At 36.1% G+C, this 20,228-nt stretch overlaps 4 protein-coding genes across 4 annotated transcripts; all 4 read left to right on the forward strand.

The window, feature by feature from the left end:
• The first annotated feature begins 385 nt into the window (after positions 1-385).
• LOC118053498 (uncharacterized) lies at positions 386-4,731 on the forward strand. Its single transcript, XM_035064780.2, has 8 exons — positions 386-868; positions 953-1,111; positions 1,651-1,982; positions 2,398-2,737; positions 3,437-3,585; positions 3,674-3,767; positions 4,270-4,341; positions 4,438-4,731. The coding sequence occupies exons 1-8, from the start codon at positions 500-502 to the stop codon at positions 4,480-4,482; spliced, it is 1,560 nt and encodes a 519-aa protein (XP_034920671.1). The 5' UTR covers positions 386-499; the 3' UTR covers positions 4,483-4,731.
• A 1,775-nt stretch (positions 4,732-6,506) lies between these two features.
• Positions 6,507-8,780, forward strand: LOC118053499 (tetraspanin-19). Its single transcript, XM_035064781.2, has 5 exons — positions 6,507-7,059; positions 7,269-7,368; positions 7,594-7,674; positions 8,068-8,172; positions 8,288-8,780. Exons 1-5 carry the CDS (start codon positions 6,896-6,898, stop codon positions 8,549-8,551), a joined length of 714 nt encoding a protein of 237 aa, XP_034920672.1. The 5' UTR covers positions 6,507-6,895; the 3' UTR covers positions 8,552-8,780.
• A 403-nt stretch (positions 8,781-9,183) lies between these two features.
• On the forward strand, positions 9,184-13,142 carry LOC118053497 (aspartate aminotransferase, cytoplasmic). The gene is made up of 12 exons (XM_035064778.2): positions 9,184-9,356; positions 9,693-9,764; positions 9,908-9,969; positions 10,046-10,129; positions 10,414-10,513; positions 10,651-10,771; positions 11,127-11,290; positions 11,381-11,518; positions 11,727-11,848; positions 12,245-12,339; positions 12,656-12,776; positions 12,992-13,142. Exons 1-12 carry the CDS (start codon positions 9,258-9,260, stop codon positions 13,077-13,079), a joined length of 1,266 nt encoding a protein of 421 aa, XP_034920669.1. The 5' UTR covers positions 9,184-9,257; the 3' UTR covers positions 13,080-13,142.
• A 1,900-nt stretch (positions 13,143-15,042) lies between these two features.
• LOC118053496 (aspartate aminotransferase, cytoplasmic) lies at positions 15,043-19,338 on the forward strand. The gene is made up of 12 exons (XM_035064777.2): positions 15,043-15,410; positions 15,549-15,620; positions 15,822-15,883; positions 15,979-16,062; positions 16,189-16,288; positions 16,379-16,499; positions 16,832-16,995; positions 17,124-17,261; positions 17,472-17,593; positions 17,825-17,919; positions 18,158-18,278; positions 19,006-19,338. The coding sequence occupies exons 1-12, from the start codon at positions 15,225-15,227 to the stop codon at positions 19,088-19,090; spliced, it is 1,350 nt and encodes a 449-aa protein (XP_034920668.1). The 5' UTR covers positions 15,043-15,224; the 3' UTR covers positions 19,091-19,338.
• Positions 19,339-20,228: the final 890 nt, after the last annotated feature.

A 20,228-nucleotide genomic window follows, 5' to 3' on the forward strand; every position in this document is an offset into this window, starting at 1 on the left:
TAATAGCAATTTTTTTTGTATTAAAACTCAAATATAGACTTAAAATAATATTTAAAAAACATATCAAAAATTAAAAGTAAATGAATATCATGTTTTTTTTTTCTAGAGTGTTCATAAAAAAACCCAAAGGAAAAAAGAAAAAAAACAGCAAAGTGCCACCCAAGCTTGCCTACCATCATAATTGAGAAAAATATTTGCACCTCACACAGTTACTCGCCTGTTTCAACCAAGCTACAATACTAATTTGATATAAATCAACTAAAAAAATATATTAAATTTCTTCTTTAAACAGTGAGCAACATAGAAAATCAATTCTTCTCAAGAGTCAAGACAGGATAATCTTAATGGGCCTTATCACAACTTTAAAAAGCCCAACTGTAATAACTAAACCCTAGTGTGCGTCCCCGCTTCTCTCCCTCGCTGCCTCTCCCACTCCCCCATCTTCTTCTCCCCTATCTGTCTCCCTAATCTGCTTCCTCCGAACCCTAATTCTCCAACCATGGCAGCATCGTACGACTACGAAGACGCTCCTAGCAGGCACGATGAAGAAACTGGTCCACAAGGTTACGACCCAAACTTCGTCCCGGACTCCGTCAAGTCCTTCGTAACACACTTATACAGACACATACGAGAGAAAAATGTGTACGAGATTCACCAGATGTATGAAACCTCTTTCCAAACACTCTCCGACCATCTCTTCAAAGACACTCCTTGGCCTTCAGTCGATGCGGTCGCAAATTATGTCGACAATGATCATGTTTTTTGCTTGCTTTATCGTGAGATGTGGTTTAGGCATCTGTATGCAAGACTTTCGCCTACTCTTAAACAGCGGATTGATAGTTGGGATAATTATTGTAGTCTTTTTCAGGTTTATTTATTATTTTCTTTTTCTCTCTTCAATTTTTTCTGTTTTGTAATAATTGTTACAATTTTTGTTTGTTTGATTTGATAGGTGGTGTTGCATGGAGTGGTGAACATGCAATTGCCGAATCAGTGGTTATGGGATATGGTGGATGAGTTTGTTTATCAGTTTCAGAGTTTTTGTCAGTATAGAGCTAAGATGAAGAACAAGACTGAGCAAGAGATTGCCCTTTTGAGGCAATTTGATCAGGTAAAGATTTTTGTTGCTTGTAATCTGGGGATGGCTTTTTTATATAATGTTTTTTGATTTTTTTATTGTTTCAATGTTGGGTGCTGTTGTGGAAGGAAAGGGAAATAAATCAGTGAATTGTAGGACGCATTCGTCCCAGAAGTTGTGATGCGAGAAACAATGCTTAAGTCTAGTGTTATTTTTGGTTTTTATTTGTTGGAAATTGCTGTTTAGTTTTTCAACAGAGATGAGAAATTGGAATTTACCCCATAAAAATTGATGAGACAATAACAGAAAAGAGGAAAAATTAGAACTAGGAAGGTTGTTTTTTAGGTTATTTTTATTGCTTGGATGGAATATTGCATCTTTATCTTGACTTTGGGAAACATGGGGTGAGCAATGAAATTTGAGCCAAGATGGAATTCCGAACGAACCCTTCTGTTGCTTATCTTGATGGATGCTATAATGTGATAATTACTAGAGTCATGCTATTTTACACGTGTTTTTTTGGATTTAATTTTGGATTATTGGATTAGAATTAAAGGGCTGTGTACGTACAGGCTTGGAATGTGTATGGAGTGCTGAACTTCTTGCAAGCACTGGTGGAGAAGTCGAGTATCATTCAGATACTGGAGCAGGAGAAGGAAGGTATTGAACAATTCACTGCTACTGATGGGTATGATTATAGTGGTGGCAGTAACGTCTTGAAGGTTTTGGGGTATTTCAGTATGGTTGGTTTGCTGCGAGTTCACTGCCTCCTGGGTGACTATCATACTGGCCTGAAGTGCTTACTTCCCATTGACATTAGTCAACAGGGTGTCTATACCAGTGTCATAGGAAGCCACATCGCTACAATATACCATTATGGTTTTGCCAATCTTATGTTGAGGAGGTACGCACTACCTATGGTTTTTCATCAGCATATATCTGTTTTCTTTCTTCATTTTCTTGTTTTAAGACTCCATCCTTATATTTCCCTTGAGTTGGTCTATTTTGCTCAAGTCTATCATGCCGGTAACTCTCAGGTTTGTATGAATTGCATTTGAAAAAAAACCCATGTGAAGTAGAGAGACTAGAGTATTCCCAGACAATAAGTGAACCTGTTTAGTCCATATCTAAACTCTCAATCATACTCCCCAATTCTCATTCCAACCCAAGGTTAAAAATATCTAATCTCTTAGGTTAGTCCCATTGTTTCTTCTTGTTTATTAGTTTGCATATATAATATTGTTCTGGGCTTTACCTGAATGAAACCTTTTTTTTTTTGCTGTCCTTTTATGTCAAACATCTTTTGTTTCTTTTTATAGGTATGTGGATGCTATTCGTGAATTCAATAAAATTCTCCTGTACATATACAAGACTAAGCAGTATCATCAGAAATCTCCACAGTATGAGCAGATATTAAAGAAGAATGAGCAGATGTATGCTTTGCTGGCAATTTGTCTGTCACTTTGCCCACAAGTGAAGCTTGTGGATGAGACAGTCAATGCACAATTAAGGGAGAAGTATGGTGAAAAAATGGCTAGAATGCAAAGATATGATGACGAGGCATTTTCTCTCTATGATGAACTCTTCTCTTATGCATGCCCTAAGTTCATTACTCCCTCAGCTCCAAGTTTTGAAGAACCTCTTGTAAACTACAACCAGGTATGCTTTCACATTTTACATGAACAGAGCTACCAGGAAATGTTTGAACAGCACACATATTTCTTGGTGCTCTTGTCATTGACCATCTAACCTATATGGAAATCACTTGCGAATTAAATTATGTAAACATGCTTTCACAGAAGTTGAGGTATGCTGTATGTTATTAAAATAAATTTGTTATAGTACAACCAGGTGTGCTTTCACATTTTACATGAACAGAGCTACCAGGGAATGTTTGAACAGCACACATATTTCTTGGTGCTCTTGTCATTGACCATCTAACCTATATGGAAATCACTTGCGAATTAAATTATGTGTACATGGTTTCACAGAAGTTGAGGTATGCTGTATGTTAATAAAATAAATTTTTTATAGTGATGCATATGCTAACATAATATCAAAGTGGATACTTAGAATTTTCTTAATGCCAGAAATAGGAGTAGAAGGGAAGAAAATAGCAGTGACAGTGGTCACACCAAGCTAAAGCAGCATATTTGTTGCCATATGTTTTATATGGACAAAGATACCACTTATAAATTCCATATGGTTTAGACACGGCTGTACCCTTTGTGAGTTATCTGGATTGGGCAATTAGGATTCCCTCTTAATTTATCATTTTGGCCCCCCTTAATTTTATTTTTTGGTTCTGCCCCCGACTGTATGCATATGATATTTACAAATTGCTGTTTATGTCTGCAGGATGCTTATAGACTGCAACTGAAACTGTTTCTTTACGAAGTAAAACAGCAACAATTGTTGTCAGGTGTTCGAACCTTCCTAAAAGTGTATTCTACTATATCCCTTGGGAAGCTTGCTAATTACATGGAAGTGGATGAACCAACTTTAAGGTGAGGTTTTTGTTCCATAGGCTTATTTCATTGAAACCTTTAATGATTGGAAATGATGTCTTGAACATGCTGCTGCTACATCTTACAGGACTATCCTGATGACATACAAGCACAAGACTCATGCTGTTGATTCCGAGGGAAAGATTATATCTAATGCTGATGTGGATTTCTACATCGATGAGGTATGTTTTTTTGCATGTGACTATGTTGTTGATCTTTTTTTAAGTTATGCATGGAATTTAATATGATGTTAAATTGACATATTAGCATGTTCTTGGAGTTTTAATAGTCTCTTTGGACCATTGCAACTAGCTGGACTTGTTGATTTTATTCACAATGTTGAATGAACAAATCACTGAGCCTTTCAGAAATTCATGAGAAAATTTACCATGGCAACAACCAATTCTTCATCATCATAGCACAGAATCATGGTTCCCATGATATAATTGACTATGGCAAGAACCAATTCTTCACCATCATAGCTGTTGTCGAGTTGTGGTGTCCACACCATAAGCCATACATTTATGTACTCTTGTTTGATGTGTGCATGTGCTGATTACATCCAACTAAGCAATGCAAGTTAAAATACTTCCAAGATATACTATGGAAAGGCAAGAAGTAGTAGGCTGTATTTATTGAAAAATTTATGTTCTTTTGTTCTCAAATAATGCTTTACTACTGCAGGACATGATTCATGTTGTTGACACCAAACCAGTGAAGCGATATGGTGATTACTTTTTGCGGCAAATTGTCAAGGTATACACTCATTTTCGTATTTGCTGGTGTTCCTATTTTCACATCAGTGTTTAACTTCGTCTGTCATGATTTGTTTTCTTTTCCTTTATGATACAGTTTGAAGGGGTGATAAATGACATGGATCGGATAAAGCTGGAATGAGGCCTGTAACTTAGAATTTTGTATTGCCATAACTTGCATCTAGATTCTCTTTGTTTGGCTGAGATTTTGTTATCTATTGGCATTTTTTCAGTTTTATTTATTTTAAAATTTTGAATCAGAGCAACTGTGTTAGTTCTGCGTCTGCCACCCCAAAAAAGAAGAGAGAAATTGGCTTTCGGGATCCTTAAAAATGTTGTCGCCATGTCATTCTCACAATTCATGAAATATACAAGGGGCTTTATTATTGTACTTGGAATGGTTTATGCTTCTACCATGAATAGTATAGTGTACATCATGCATTAGACTAGTGCGTAGCACCTGCATTCTTTAACCCTAACAAACAGCATCATGTTGTAGCAATAAATCCGATTTGTCTAGCAAGTTTAACAAGCTGCTTTTTTCTTTTCAAAGGTAGTCCTCTTCTTCTTTTCTCTCTTTCCCAGGACCGATGACTCTCTTGTCCAGTGCTGCTAACTATTATAGGAGGATGACTAGCTTGTTCATTACTCTGAACTATTATAATGGCATGCTGTCCTTTCAGGACTACAAACAGTTTAGGATGTTAATTAAATGGCTGGAAAAATGAACAAGTTCCAGGTGCTGTAATGGAAACAAAAATTGGGGGCATGTGAGAGACGCTTATGAAATTGCAGCTGAAAGTGGCAGAGATTGCTAGCTTCCACTCCAGCCATTATCTAGACTGGTATTCGCTTCATGAAATGGTTAGGACGTCTGTCTGCTGTCCCACTGTACTGTTCCTTCTCCTTGTGCCTTTGCGAGGATGTGATTGCTTGATCATGTGTACCGCCACTTTGTTAGAATCGAGAACGAGGTAATGCCGCCCTTGCAAGTAAGCCTGTCTTCTTGCCGTCAAGAACCTGAGGGCAATCTAATTTTAGTTAGCACAGCTGAAAACTTATTTATAAAAGTAACACAGTGAGATGCACATGCGTGACCAATCGAATTAAAAGACAGACAATAATGAGCATAATGGCTTTAGAACACTTAATAAATATCCCCCCTCCCCTGCGCCGCTCTCGCCCTCCCTTTCTTGATCTCCCTCTTCAGTGTGATATCTCTCCCTCCCTTTTTGATATAGATATCAATATGACATGGCGATATGGAGCATGTTCTAAAGCATTCATAGATGAATAACGAGCATAATGTTTTTAGAACATTTAATAAATATCTTATTTATATATTATAGATAATGATAGGTTATTTTGTTATATATTACGTTAACTTTTTTTACACGAGAGGTTGGGTCTATTGTTGCCAACAATTTGCTTCTCAACATGTTATTATGGACTTGATAAAGTTGGGATGGCTGGGCATCCAGGAATGTCATCATTATCGGATGATGAAAACTTGTTTGGTAGTATGATTGTGATTATTTTTTTAAATAACTTTTTATGTAAAAATACATGCAAATAATATATATTTTTTATTTTTTAAAAATTATTTTTGACATTAGCATATCAAAATGATTTAAAAACACTAAAAACATATTAATTTGTAGTTAATAAAAAAATAAAAAATTTTAAATTTTTTAAAAATACTTTTAAAACACAGAAATAAACAGGCCTACATGTTCATTGCTTCAATGGTGCAGATCTATTCATGAGACATGTTATGATAATTGGTTTTGTTGATATATAAAATCAATAGAGTTTGTATTTTTTTTTTGGCATAGAGTTTAAATAAAGGCTATAAAAATATTTATGCCATTAGGATCTTGCACGGGAGACCTGTGTGTCTCAATAAAATACATTATTTTCACAAATAAATTTTCACGGCTGAAATTTTTACTTTTTTTCATAAAAACTCCAATTAGGTTTTTTCCAAAAAATACTGCAATCAACATGGTGCCACGAACATCCTATATGTCTCGGGACCACCTGCGAGGCATCCCGTTTTCAATATGTGGGCTGTCTTCTCTGCCTCTAGATTTTGTGTTGGGACATCAAAAAGTCGCATTTTATTGTTTTGACAGATCGTGGTGCTGATTTTTCCTAACCCTGTCTTTGTGGAACGAAAAGCATATTGGACTCTGAGTGTTACTTATTGTCGCTCCATGCACACTTGACTGTTAGCTTGGTGCTCTCTGAATATCTTGATGTGCATCTCTCACCTACCTTTCAAAGGAAGTGCAATTCCCACCCTCTCGCTTGCAAAAAATCACACCAGGAACACCCTCTGTGTGTCTATTAACCACCAAAACAACATCACTGGAACCCACTCTTCGCACATGCTTACGGACCACCAACCCCCGCTCCCTTTCCCCACCAATTCAGCAGAGCACGGCGGCACTTGAGTTTCAAATGGGAAATAAGCTTGAGAGGACCTTATTATTCTTCTGCCTACCACTGTTGGTTATGATAGCTGCTCAACACAGGTAGATTCAATACCAGAAATGACAAAGTGTGCAAGATGTTGCTTGCGCAACTCAATCAGGATAGTCAACCTGATGATGCTCTTGTGTGGGACTGGAATCATCATATATTCACTTTGGCTGGAAAAGAAATGGGATCAAGGTATTGCTGAGTTCCCTCACAGGCAATCTCCTCTGACACCATGGTATGTTTCCTGTCCCCTCTTATTCTTCTCAACTACACACACGTTCCTTCAAACATCACTTCATGGAATCCCTTTCCTTTTCGATGAATTGAGATTATATCATTCGTAGAGGAAGGAATATATCAATTCATGGTTGATTCAAGAGATCCAAGGAATGGCTCCTCGGAATTCTAACGAGTTTTTTTTTTTTTTTTTTTCCCTTGTTTCAGGTTTATATTCACATTTTTAGGAGTGGGAATTGTTGTCTGCTTAAGCACTATCGGTGGTCATATTATAGCTAATTGCAACAGCAATTCTACTCTTTTTTTCGTATCCTTTCTGCTTATCTTTAACATAACTGGAAAGAACAAAAGAGCCTCTGGAGCATTTCAAGCCTTATCATTTTCGAGGACTGCTTAACCAGTGATCATGGCATCCTTAATATAAGCTCATTATCTGTGCTTCTAGAGGAAGCTCACCATCCATTATGGTTGCATGTTGCTTGTAACATTTAAGTCTGCTACATATAATTTCCGTCCTTGACTTAAACTTCAGTACATTTTTGCCATCTGCTGCCTTCTTTCCCTTGAGGCGACCATGGTCGTCGCGATTTTCTTCAAGACGGACTGGGGAAAGGTAGGCTTGCGCTAACTTATCTGATTAATATATAAATGAGATGCTCTTAGTAATGTGACCATAATATGGTCAACGCTTATCTCAACCATTTTGAGACACAGACTAGCATCTACGGTTTAGTTATTGGTAAATTCGCATTTTCTTGAAAGCTAGGAAGGACAGGTGTGGTTTCCACATCCCCTTCACCCAGCATTTGGATTGTTCTGCAGAATAGTCTGAAATCAAGTCTGATTTAATACGCAATCTATATGATCCCTGAGCATATGATGCCCAGATGCTGGTCATAAGCTGCTTGTTCATGAATTTAATTTCCATGGTGTACTTAATTCGTAAACAGTTTGCGAACAAGACTGTATTTCTCATGTCATATTTATCCTAGTCTTCTTTTTACAGAAAATTTCTGCATACACGGGCGAAAAAAACACAAACTTTGAGATGTTTATATTGACCCATGTAAAGATAAGCCGTGCAATCACGATCTTGATTTTGGTGGCTCAGGTAACTCTAACACAAAAGGATTGATAGTTCATCAGAACTTTAGTCATTTGAGTATTTAGTTCGTTCTCTCCTGAGAAGGACACAGGGATTTATACTGGTAGTTATCATTTTGCAGAGCAGTGTCGTTGTACTTGCTGCCATTCTATGGGCAGTAGGTAGCGAGCCAAGAACTCACTTTCTTGAGGTGGACACCTCGGTTTTTATTCAATCCTTTCTGGTGCCAGCAGAATCACCTGGATTTGCAGAGATCTCAGGACAAGCTTGCAGAGGATGTGGGACTAGTTTACCTCTAGGAGGAGGAAATGCACCGAGAAGCTTTTTGTCACGTATTAAGAGCTTACTCAGAAGGAGATTTCAGAGAACATACACTGTTTATTGATCTCCCTTCCACCCTCTTTCATTTGAGCACAACAAAAGGTTTTGCAGGTTCTGTACATTGTACCAATGCTTAAGAAACAATGTATGGAGAAATTTTGTAGGTTCAATGAAAGCCTGGCAAGAAAAATTGCATAAAGATGCTCCTAAATTGCTTCCATGTCTCTCCATATAAATTTGGACACCAACTTTAAATAATCTAGTACAATGGTTCCCGTCACCATATTTTTCTAGCATCATGTTTCCTTTCCTCTTCTATGTTCACCTTCCAAAAATAATTATTCAATCCTACGACCATAGCATCCATACTTGTATCCATGCGTTAGCTCCTTTTTCAAATAAAAAATTAATTAATTAAGTTAAAAAGACCAATCTATCCATTATGGCAATGAAATTAACGAAAAAATAATATTTAAAAAACCAAAATGCCCTGAGTAATAAAAACAATAATATGTCCGCGGTTAGTTTTTGTTAATGATAACGAAATCCGGTTGTGAAATAATATAATAGTAATTGATTGACTCCCGATACCATAGACGACAAAAAGTGGGTAGCGAGGTGATTAGACTTTAAAGACAGACGACACGTCATCCAATAAATGACGTCCAGCGTGGTTCGTCTATAAGTGACACTAGACAAGCTATACGGACACAGCCAAGACAACCAGTAACAGAAGCAGAAACAGTAGCAAAAACAGAAACTCTCACCCCATGGAATCTCTGAGTACCAAGGAGACAACAAGCAAGGACTGCAATGGAGACTCTATGTTTGAAAATGTTGTTAGAGCTCCTGATGTTCCAGTTTATGCTGTAATATTTTCTTCTATTCTCACATGGTTTTTACTGTCATCATCGTTTTTGTCATTAGTCTTTATAGTCACAGTCTTTGTTTCTTGCTTTACTCTCATTTCTTTCTTTCAACTAGTTGTATACAGTATGATTTCTTGATGAATGCAGCCATTTTATTAACCAGAAACTTTGCACTGTCTGAGAATGATAAATGATTTGGAATTACTTGTGCTGTACAGTTAAATTGTACAGAGAAATTTAAGTATCGTGTGGAATTTTAAAAGAATGTTAATTATAGCTTGGTGGGTTTTGGTATTTTTGATGATTTATGCCTTTTTATATGTTATAAATGAACAGGTCATGGTTGCTTATAGCAAGGACCCTAGCCCAGTTAAGCTGAATTTGGGTATTGGTGTTTACCGGACGGAGGTTAATCTCGTTTTTTGCAAATTAGTTAGCGCTGATAAATTTGTGAAAGTGATGAACTGTGTAGGAGTGCCTTTTGCTTCCATTGTAGTTTAATATTGTTGAAATTGGTTTATTTTGGGTTGGCTTTATTGATGTGATAACAGGATGGAAAACCTCATGTTTTAAATGTCGTTAGACGAGTTGAGAAGCTACTACTTGATGATGTGTAAGGTACTTTATTGTTAATTGTTGCAAACTCAACTTTATAATGTGGTTGAAATTCAAGTTTTTATGATATTCAGGTCTGCTACTAAGGAGTATCTCCCTATTACTGGAATGGCAGAATTTAATAAATTGAGTGCTCAGCTTGTTTTCGGTGCTGACAGGTACAATAATCACAACCTGCATGCAGTTGTGTTAGATTTATTGCAAGGAACCAAATGTCTTAACTTTTGTGAATTGGGGACAAAAGCTTAAAAAGTTGTCTCATGGCTTCCAAGTTGTGTGTGTATTTGAATGCATTTTGCTACAAACTTCTATTATGATGTAATCATGGTAGCTGGTTTACTTAGTTGTGTTATTTTACAAGTTGGTTGCGAGTAAAACTCTGCTTTATAGGAATAGAACTGCTTTTTATTGATACTTCCATCTTATTGTAATTTGTAAATAGCCCAGCTATGAAAGAGAACAGAGTGACTACAGTCCAATGCTTGGCTGGTTGTGGTTCACTGAGGACTGGAGCTGATTTTTTAGCAAAGCATTACCACCAAGTTTAGTGCTCATCTTAATTGCCTGTTTCTTTTTCTCATACTTAGATTAATGTCCTGTTTCTTTTGCTAATTTTTCCTGTTATCGACTATTATGATCATTGCATGTCTGTGACGATTTTTTTTTCTAATATCTGCAGCACACAGTCTATCTTTCCCAGCCAACATATGGAAACCATCCAAATTTTTTCTTAGCAGCTGGTCTAACTTTGAAAACTTACCGTTACTATGACCCGCTAACACGAGGGCTGGACTTCCAAGGTTTGTTTAGTTTAGGAATTTTATTGCTTCTTTTGCAGAACTTCTTGCCTTCTACTACTTTTGCCCATCAATTTATGTCACCTTGAATGATACTTATTGTGAACAATGTTAAGCTTTTTTTCTCAATTGTTCTATTCTCTAAATGACTAAAGCTACCATAATCTAGATTGATTTTAAATCTTATGCTTTTCCTAACTATAAATCTTTTATTGCAATAGTTTGTTCATATCTAATGATCTGTTTCCTTTTAAAAAGGAATGATATACAATAAAGCTGCAATTATGGCTCTCACAAAGGAGACTTGGTTATTCATTTGTTTTTGGCTTCAACTTTTTGTTGTTTTTTTACTGGGTAGGAATGCTGGATGACCTTGGTTCTGCACCTTCTGGAGCCATTGTACTTTTCCAAGCATGCAGTCATAACCCTACTGGTGTTGATCCAACTCTTCATCAGTGGGAGCAGATTAGACAGTTGGTGAGATCAAAAGGACTGCTACCTTTCTTTGATAATGCCTACCAGGTAGACAAACATCGAAGCTCAAATCTCCAACTATTCTTCATAAACTTCCTGTTCCTTTGTTTTTTTAACTACAGGATTTCACTCTTCTAGGGCATTGTAAGCGGAAGTTTGGATATGGATGCGCAGTCTGTTCGAATGTTTGTTACAGATGGTGGTGAATGCCTTGTAGCTCACTCCTATTCAAAGATGATGGGACTCTATGGAGAACGTGTTGGGGCACTTAGCATTGTAAGGCTCTAGCAATAAACTTCCATCAGTTTGACCTGGTCTGTGTATTCAAAAACTCTGTTAACTAATTAAACTTTTCTGTTATTCTCGTAATCAGCATTTTTATAGATTTGCATGCAAGACTTTCTTGATTTCCCTGGGTCTGTGTAACGACTTCCTCTCATGGCTGTTGTTTTATCAGATGCTAAAAATGTTGACCATTTTATAGGTGTGCAAGACAGCAGATGTGGCGGAGCGGGTTGAGAGCCAGCTGAAACTTGTGATCAGACCTATGTATTCAAACCCACCAATTCACGGGGCAGCCATTGTGACTGCTATATTGAAGGACAGGTATGGTAGCAGTAGTATGTTTCTCTGATGGCAAGTTAGCCAGCAACATTTTGAGTCTGGGAGTTCTTTAATGAAAATCGTCCACTAGAGAGTGTCTTCTGTTTCATGCAAATATAAGTGTGCACATGACATATCCTCTTTGGGATCAACTACATATGTTTGATGTTCCATGGTGAAAACATGGTTTTAGAATTTGTACGTTTTATGTTTTGGAATGAAGAACTGATGAAGCAACTTAACTAGATGAATAAGGAAGATTAAACATAATGATTAGCACTGCAATATGAAATAGGGAAGATCATAACTGGTGTGAAATGAGTCACGATGCACCTTGATGAGAAAACCAGATAGTTAAATATTTCTCCTCTTTTAAGTCTGTTATTGCTATGTCTGTAGGGAAATGTTTGATGAATGGACTGTTGAGTTGAAGGCAATGATTGATCGTATCATTCACCTGCGCAAGCAACTTTACGATGCTTTGCGTGATAGAGGTAAGGCTACTTAATTCATTTTGTATGTTTTACATGAATTTATTGACTTTGACCTTTTTATGCAACCAAATTTAGTTATAACCAAAGTTTAATAAGCTTGCATCTTTGAAACATTAAACATGTAAAAAGAGAGCAAGAAATACTTGCAATGTTGTCTTCCATCTGCGTGTCTCGGTGTTTGTCTTCGCAAAACCATTCTGAAGATTGATATGTAGCTCCTATTCATAATTATGTTTAAGAAAGGTGATTTAGGGTTAGCTTCTATTCGTCTGCTTGTAGTTCTCAAGGAAGTGAACATGTTATGTTTACTCATCAGGTACACCTGGGGACTGGAGCCACGTTATGAAGCAGGTTGGGATGTATACTTTCTCAGGATTGAATGCTGAGCAAGTTGCCTTCATGACCAAAGAGTACCATATCTACATGTCATCTGATGGGTAACTACATCTATCCCTGTTCTTCAAAGATTCTTAGCAATTAGTAGCTCCGAACAAAACAATTTCTGAGGATGAAATGGACTAAGTCATGATCCTATCAGTGAAATTTTTGAATGCCATGCTAATTGTTTTTGGAGCTTGAAAATCCATGCAAGAGGTCAGGGTTAGAAGAGGGATTAGGATATTCTGTAACCTCGCCTCTTTCCATGGTGCAGGAGGATCAACATGGCAGGCCTGAGTGCTAAGACTGTCCCCTATCTAGCTGATGCAATTCATTCAGCTGTTACAGGGATCAATTTATAAAGCTGTAATGCAGCAATGCTGTGAGACTATCATGAATTGAATCCTGAATTTCTGGAGTGGTTGGCCAGGAATCTAAAAGTGGAGGAGAATAGAGGATTTTTAACAAAAGGTAATGCAAATAACAGAGTTTGTTTGTTGCAATTTAAAACTTTTTAGAGACCAAAAATATCTTTTAAAATACTTCTTAAATTTTCAAGTTGTTCTTGTTAAAAGGTTATTATAAGCTTTTCATGTTAAAAAAATGAAAGTCCTAATAAGAAAATAATAAAAATAGAAAAATTATTCTCTTCAAATATAAAAACTAAAAAGTTTAATGATATTAAATAGAAAAATAAAAATAGAAAAGAATAAAATTTTTAAACTAAAAAGGAATTGATAAAAATAATCAAGAAACTATCTATTTTTTTCAAAACGTTTACGCATCACTTTCCTTGGGTTAAATGGAATTTGATCTCAAAGTTCAAATTGTTTGTGAGGTGGAAGCTACTTTGTTAGAAATCATCAACTCTCACGAAAACATCCAACATACCTTCTTTTAAGCAAACACCTCCTTAGGTTTTTTTTTTTTAAAAAAAAATAATGATATATAGTCATCCCATCATGATTCTTTAACATCTTTGTATAGACTGTATTTATCATAAATTTTGCTATTATTTTTAATAATAGCAAACAACAACTAATTATAAGAAATTATTAGACTTTGATAATAACAAAAATAATTAAGAATAAAAAATAACAGTTACAAGTCAAAATCTTAAAATATTAATAACAATATAATTATGAGATATTCTCAAAATATTTATTTTTTCTTAATCCAAGTTTGTCTCGTAAAAAATTATTACAATTTTTTATATAAAAAAAAATTATAGAACTCTATTAATAGGGCATAAGAAAATAAAAATTGAAACTTATTCCCTTTAAAAAAAACTATAAAAGCCTAACAATACTAAATAGAAAAAAAAAACTAAAACATAAAAATGATTTAAAAATATTTATTTTTCATGGATAAAAATGCATAGGATAAAATTGAAAATCTCGAGATTGTGCTCGTTTGGATGATTGCATTAACCTCAAACATTGTTTTGGATAATTTTTTTTAAAAAAAATCTTTATAATTAACCAAACTCGTTTGGATTTGTCTGGATAATCAAGTCAAAGAATTAATCCATTGAGTTAAATTAATTCAAGTCAATGTTCAGGATAATTTGTTAAAAAAAAAAAACCTCTACTCGGGAGAGGCTCTAGATGGATGGGTTACGGTGTCGATTCATCGGACGGTCTGAATTTAATATCTAGATCATTCATGTCCAAAAAATCAATTTGTAGGGGATGATGAAATATTATCCTATGTGGCGGGTTATCTATCTCCTCGACTTACGTGCCATATCAGTTTCAATGGGCCCCACTTCACCTTGTTTTAGAACGGAACCGAGACAAGATTTTGAGCTGTCTGTAAATCAGTCCTTGAATAATAACCAGAGTTCATAGTAGTTCCTAAACGACTTGTCATTTCCAATCTCATGTCCAATCATCACCCATCTAACATTACGATTACCATAATTCATATTGAAATTAAAATATAACATCAATTATTTTATCACGCTTCCATCATGTAATTATTTTTAATCTAAAAAATATAATTATATTTTGACAAGAGAACTTTGTTTATACTAAGATATTATTATTATATCATTTTGTTAATCTAATAGTTAAGATATTCTTAGATTATTTTTTATAAGAAAAATAAATCCTTATTTTAATTATATTTTAGGTAATCCATTTATATTTGAACTGTGCATTTATATATATAAAAAATCATTTTAGCATCTATCCTTTGATTGGATTAGATAACCAAAAACAGATGCTGTAATTGAAGTAATTTAAACTTCGAGGACTTTGATGAGCTTTTAATGACACCTATTTTCTTTTCTTTTTTTAGTTTTTATTAGAAAATTTGTCCGTTCAAAGAAGAAAGATGGGAAACAACTACCTTCATCTTTCGCCGCGTACGCTAGAAGAAGCCTTCTCATATCTCTCTTTCTTACTAGAAGACAGGATCCCAGAACAGAACACTTCGAAATCAAGAATTTCAAGAAGCCAAATCAAGAAAGCCAAAGAATTTTTCGACAAAAACTACAAAGCAAAATGAACCCAGAATTGACATCACCATCTTCTCCTAGTGATCGCAGAATTAGCGTATTAGCAAGACACCTTGTTGGCGTTGAAATGGACGCTCAGAACGACAGCATTTCGGCTTTTCCTACTTCAGGTTCTGACAGCAACTCTGTTTTCTCCCACGTTGTTCGCGGTCCTGAAGACCCCATCCTCGGTGTAAGTGATCAAATGGAACCCTCTCTTTGTTTTTTCCCAGCTGTCATATTTTGATTGGTTATGTCTTGGGGAAATCGAAAGATTGCCGCTTTGTTTATTTATTTATGATTTTTTTTTTCTGGTGATGAATAATTATAGGTGACTGTTGCTTATAACAAAGATCCCAGTCCTGTTAAGCTCAATTTGGGTGTTGGCGCTTATAGAACTGAAGTAAGCTTCTTTTTCTCTTTTTTTTTTTTTTTTGGATTAAGTTATGTTATTTTAGTGGTATTTTTTGTTGGATCGTGATAAATATTGAAACTTTTCTAGCAAAGATGTTGTTATGCGTATGTATAAGATAAAACCCTTGTTGTAATTAAGTGGGTTTAGGCTCATGTTGCCAGATTTTACGATTTTTGTGATTGTTAACAGGAAGGAAAGCCTCTTGTTTTGAATGTAGTGAGAAAAGCTGAGCAGCTGCTTGTTAATGACAGGTGAGATTTTTCTCTAATTGTTGTTTCTTGGACATCGCAAGTCTAACATGGATGTAATGTCGTGGTTGATCATCTATTTACTGACTTCTGTATAGGTCGCGAGTTAAGGAGTATCTTCCTATTACTGGATTGGCAGAATTCAATAAATTGAGTGCTAAGCTTATGTTTGGTGCCAACTGGTATTGATTGCCCTTTTCTGGTTTTGGATTTTGCTATCTGAGTCCTTCATGTGCGTTATTATTATAAGCCGAGGTTGTTCCTAATTGCTTGTTTTCTGTTCTCTTTTTTTTCCCCATTGGAAATAGCCCTGCAATTCAAGAGAACAGGGTTACAACAGTTCAATGCTTGTCTGGAACTGGTTCATTGCGTGTTGGAGCTGAATTTCTGGCAAAACACTATCATCAAGTAAAGCTCTTTCTCATTTAACCATTTTTGGATCATTATTAGTGGTAGGAAGATGAATTCATTTTGTTTTTATTGTCATTTTGTCTGCAGCGGACAATATACATTCCCCAGCCAACATGGGGAAACCACCCTAAAATTTTCACTTTGGCAGGGTTATCTGTCAAAACTTACCGCTATTATGATCCAGCAACACGTGGGCTGAATTTCCAAGGTTTGGAATCTTCCTCCATATAAGCTAGCAACAATGTATTCGTTTGATTTTGCTGTTCGTTTTGTGTACAATTCTAGATTTCCAACAATGAATGGGTGCTTACTTTCTCCAGATAAATATCTGCGATGGAATACTTTGTGTTGCACTCAATTTCTCTCATTCAGCTGCATGATGCTTAATGGATTTAATTAAATGTTCCTTAAATAATTTTTGTGACTAGTTTTTCTCATTCTTCTTACCTGCGTATCTTGCAGAGGAATTGTTAGTCTTAATTTATTTTACTGTTGTTTTTGTGTGATAATGTTCTGTTCATTTTTTACTGTGGTTAATAGGCCTTGTGGAAGACCTTAATTCTGCCCCATCTGGAGCTATTGTTCTTCTTCATGCCTGTGCTCATAACCCCACGGGCGTTGATCCAACTTCTCAGCAGTGGGAGCAGATCAGGAAGTTGATGAGGTCAAAAGGGTTGATGCCTTTCTTTGATAGTGCTTATCAGGTTGGCTACTTCTTTTGCAACAACAGTAGTTTTGGATTCCTGCCCCACCAGGATTTTATCAAAAACAAGAGAAAATGATGCTTGGCATCATCTCACATCAATCTAACTTGTTTTATTTGGCACCCCAGGGTTTTGCAAGCGGAAGTCTGGATGCTGATGCACAGCCTGTTCGCATGTTTGTTGCTGACGGTGGTGAACTTCTTCTAGCTCAGAGTTATGCAAAGAACATGGGACTATATGGGGAGCGCATTGGTGCTTTGAGCATTGTATGACTGAAACCCCATGACATATTCTGATGTGTTAGTTAATTGAAAAAAGTACTCTAAATTCTTCTGTCTGATACATTTTTCTTAAATCAAACAAATTTATAGTTCCGCTAATATCAATGAGGATTCTTCATGTTAGTGGAGTGCTGGAAAGCCCATGATTTTATCAAGTTCAGACTTGTCTTTCTCACGGCATTCATTTCTTTACAGGTTTGCAAGACAGCTGATGTTGCAGGCAGGGTTGAAAGCCAGTTGAAACTTGTGATTAGACCCATGTATTCAAACCCACCCATTCATGGTGCATCTATTGTGGCTGCTATTCTAAAGGATAGGTAATTACATAAAACTGACTACCCTTCCTGTACCATCTGGAAAGGAAAGAAAACACGGATTTCTAACTTTGTTTCTATTGGAAAAATGTATGAACTAAAATGACACTAGTTGCACTGGAGTTCTTAATCTTGCCTTCCATATTAGAAGGGAAATAACATTTTTCCACAGCCAGGTGGGGTGGATTTCATGTTCATATATTCTGTTTCAAATTCTTTCTGCTTTGCTTGCAGGGATTTGTACAATGAGTGGACCATCGAGTTGAAGGCTATGGCTGACCGTATAATCAGCATGCGCCAGAAACTCTTTGAAGCCTTGCGTGCTAGAGGTGAGCCACTCTTGAATTTCTCTTCTCTGTTTGGTAGTCACTTCATGTGCTTCTTCTACCTCCCTTTTTCTTCTAGTGGTTTTATTATTTCTGTCATAATTTTCTGTGATGGATCTTGGGGGGTTATCGGTGCTTTGGTGGTTATGTTAATTTGCAGAGGAAACTATGAAGCCTTTTTATGTCTTACTCTTGGCTGGAATTTTAGTTTCTATATTTTTATCTTCATCCTGTTTTGCAGGGACACCCGGTGACTGGAGTCACATTGTTAAACAAATTGGAATGTTTACATTCACTGGACTGAACTCTAAGCAAGTTGCTTTCATGACTAAAGAGTACCACATCTACATGACATCAGATGGGTAATAAGCTTTATTCCTTACAGTCACCTGTGTTATTCTTGTATATTAAAGAACAAACCAAGCCCACGTCTGATATTTTATGTCACACTACTGCTTTATAGCTCTCATTTTGGGAGAAATCTGTTCAAAATATTTTGCTGGTTTAACTATGTACGATGACATTGAAAGCTTGGTTGGTGTTTGGAAAAGATGCTGATGTGCATTTGAAACAAAACCTGTAGTTTACCCCGTAAAGAAATTGTTGTGTACTTGTAGCAATTTATTTGGCAGGAGTGGTCAAGAAGTTGGAGGATTAGGAAAAAAGTATGCTTAGTTGGAAGGATTAAGATGGAAATAAGGCATGCTTTAGTTGGTCATCTCTACCCCTTGTAGTTATAGGTGGAGTATTGATGCTGTAATAATAGAAATTAAACCTGTTAAAATTGAACACTGATGATTATCTTTACATATGTTACCTACCCTGTTAACGTCTAGGATGAAAAGGGATGATTCCCTCGTACCATCCATCTTTCTGCTTTTCCATCTCACCAAACAAAAGATATACCCTTTACTCTTTCTTCTCCCACAAACTTTTCCCTCTCTGAAATATGGTGTTAAGGCGGGCCAGAGCTATATTCAGACCTGGTTTTCAGTTCCCCTGCTACAGCAGCATGCACTTATGGTTCTTGGTTGAATTTTCACAACGGTGTTGAATATTTCTAATCTGGAATGTATGGATCTTGTGCAGGCGGATTAGCATGGCTGGTTTGAGCTCAAAGACAGTCCCTCATCTTGCAGATGCTATGCATGCAGCTGTTAAGCGAGTTGTGTAGAAGCAACAATCAGGCACTCTATTTACATAAAACCTCTCTCTGCCATATCAAATTGGTTGATTGTCTGTTTTTTTTATCCGTTTTGCCACAATAATTGTAGTGCCTCCATAAAATGGGAAAAATTAAAACCTTTCCATAAGAAAAAGTTCTTCGAATAAACATAATTACAGGTGCGTTCTTTAATCAATGCACCTTTATCTAGCCTCCCTCCCTTACTTGAAATACAATTAAAGATTTATTTTGTCTTCTTTTTGGCCTCCTGGCGTGTGTTTGGTGTCTATGTTCTCCTCAATGAACTGTGAAAGATTAATAAGAAGTACAAGTTCAAACTTAACAGAGGCGGTTTTAGACTGAAGTCTTCACATGTGTGTTTGTTACCAAGAAAATCTTCAGGTGGCAACTGGGAAGGGCTTGGAAGTATAGTTTTTGAGGGCTTGTGCTAAAACATAGCAATTACAGCGTGGTGTAGTTTTTGAGCCAGTTATCAATGAGACCTAGCCAAGCCGTTTTCACTAATTAATTTATCCTTTGGTCAAAGTAATTATTGTTTACATCATTAAGCTATATGTTTTATGTTGATGTTAATCTATCAAAAGAATATATTTTTATTTTTTATATTAGTATATCAAAACTATCTAAAAACAAAAAAAAAATCATATAAAGCAAAAAATATCCATTTTAAAAAAAAAAAAACCATGGCGCGGCTGTCATAACAAAAGGGATATAAACCCCAAACAGCAAACCATCTATGAACGGTGGTGAAATTTTATAAAACTCAGGAATTAACAGATTCTTTTATCATCCTCGAACAGATAGAAGCTTCTACTTATCTTGTTATTTGTTAATGGCATCCCAGTTCTCCGAAGTCACCACAATTTGCAACAGCCGATAAACAAAAAGTTTGGTCTTTACGAATTGAACAAAACGTCAAGTCACGAATCCAAAGGTGCATTTAAAACAGACCGACCCGCCAAACCCTTCCGAAGTATATTATGCAGAGGCACCCATGCTATCACCTCTTTGCACCACCACCCTAGATTTTGGCCAGCAATTTGCCCCATGAATTTGCTCTATAATTTTCGTCATTGCGTGGAGTAAAATTATCCAGAAACATTACCTACACTCTTAATGAACATCC

The sequence above is a fragment of the Populus alba genome, chromosome 6 (genome assembly GCF_005239225.2).
Source record: "Populus alba chromosome 6, ASM523922v2, whole genome shotgun sequence".
NCBI classification, from domain to species: Eukaryota; Viridiplantae; Streptophyta; class Magnoliopsida; order Malpighiales; family Salicaceae; genus Populus; species Populus alba.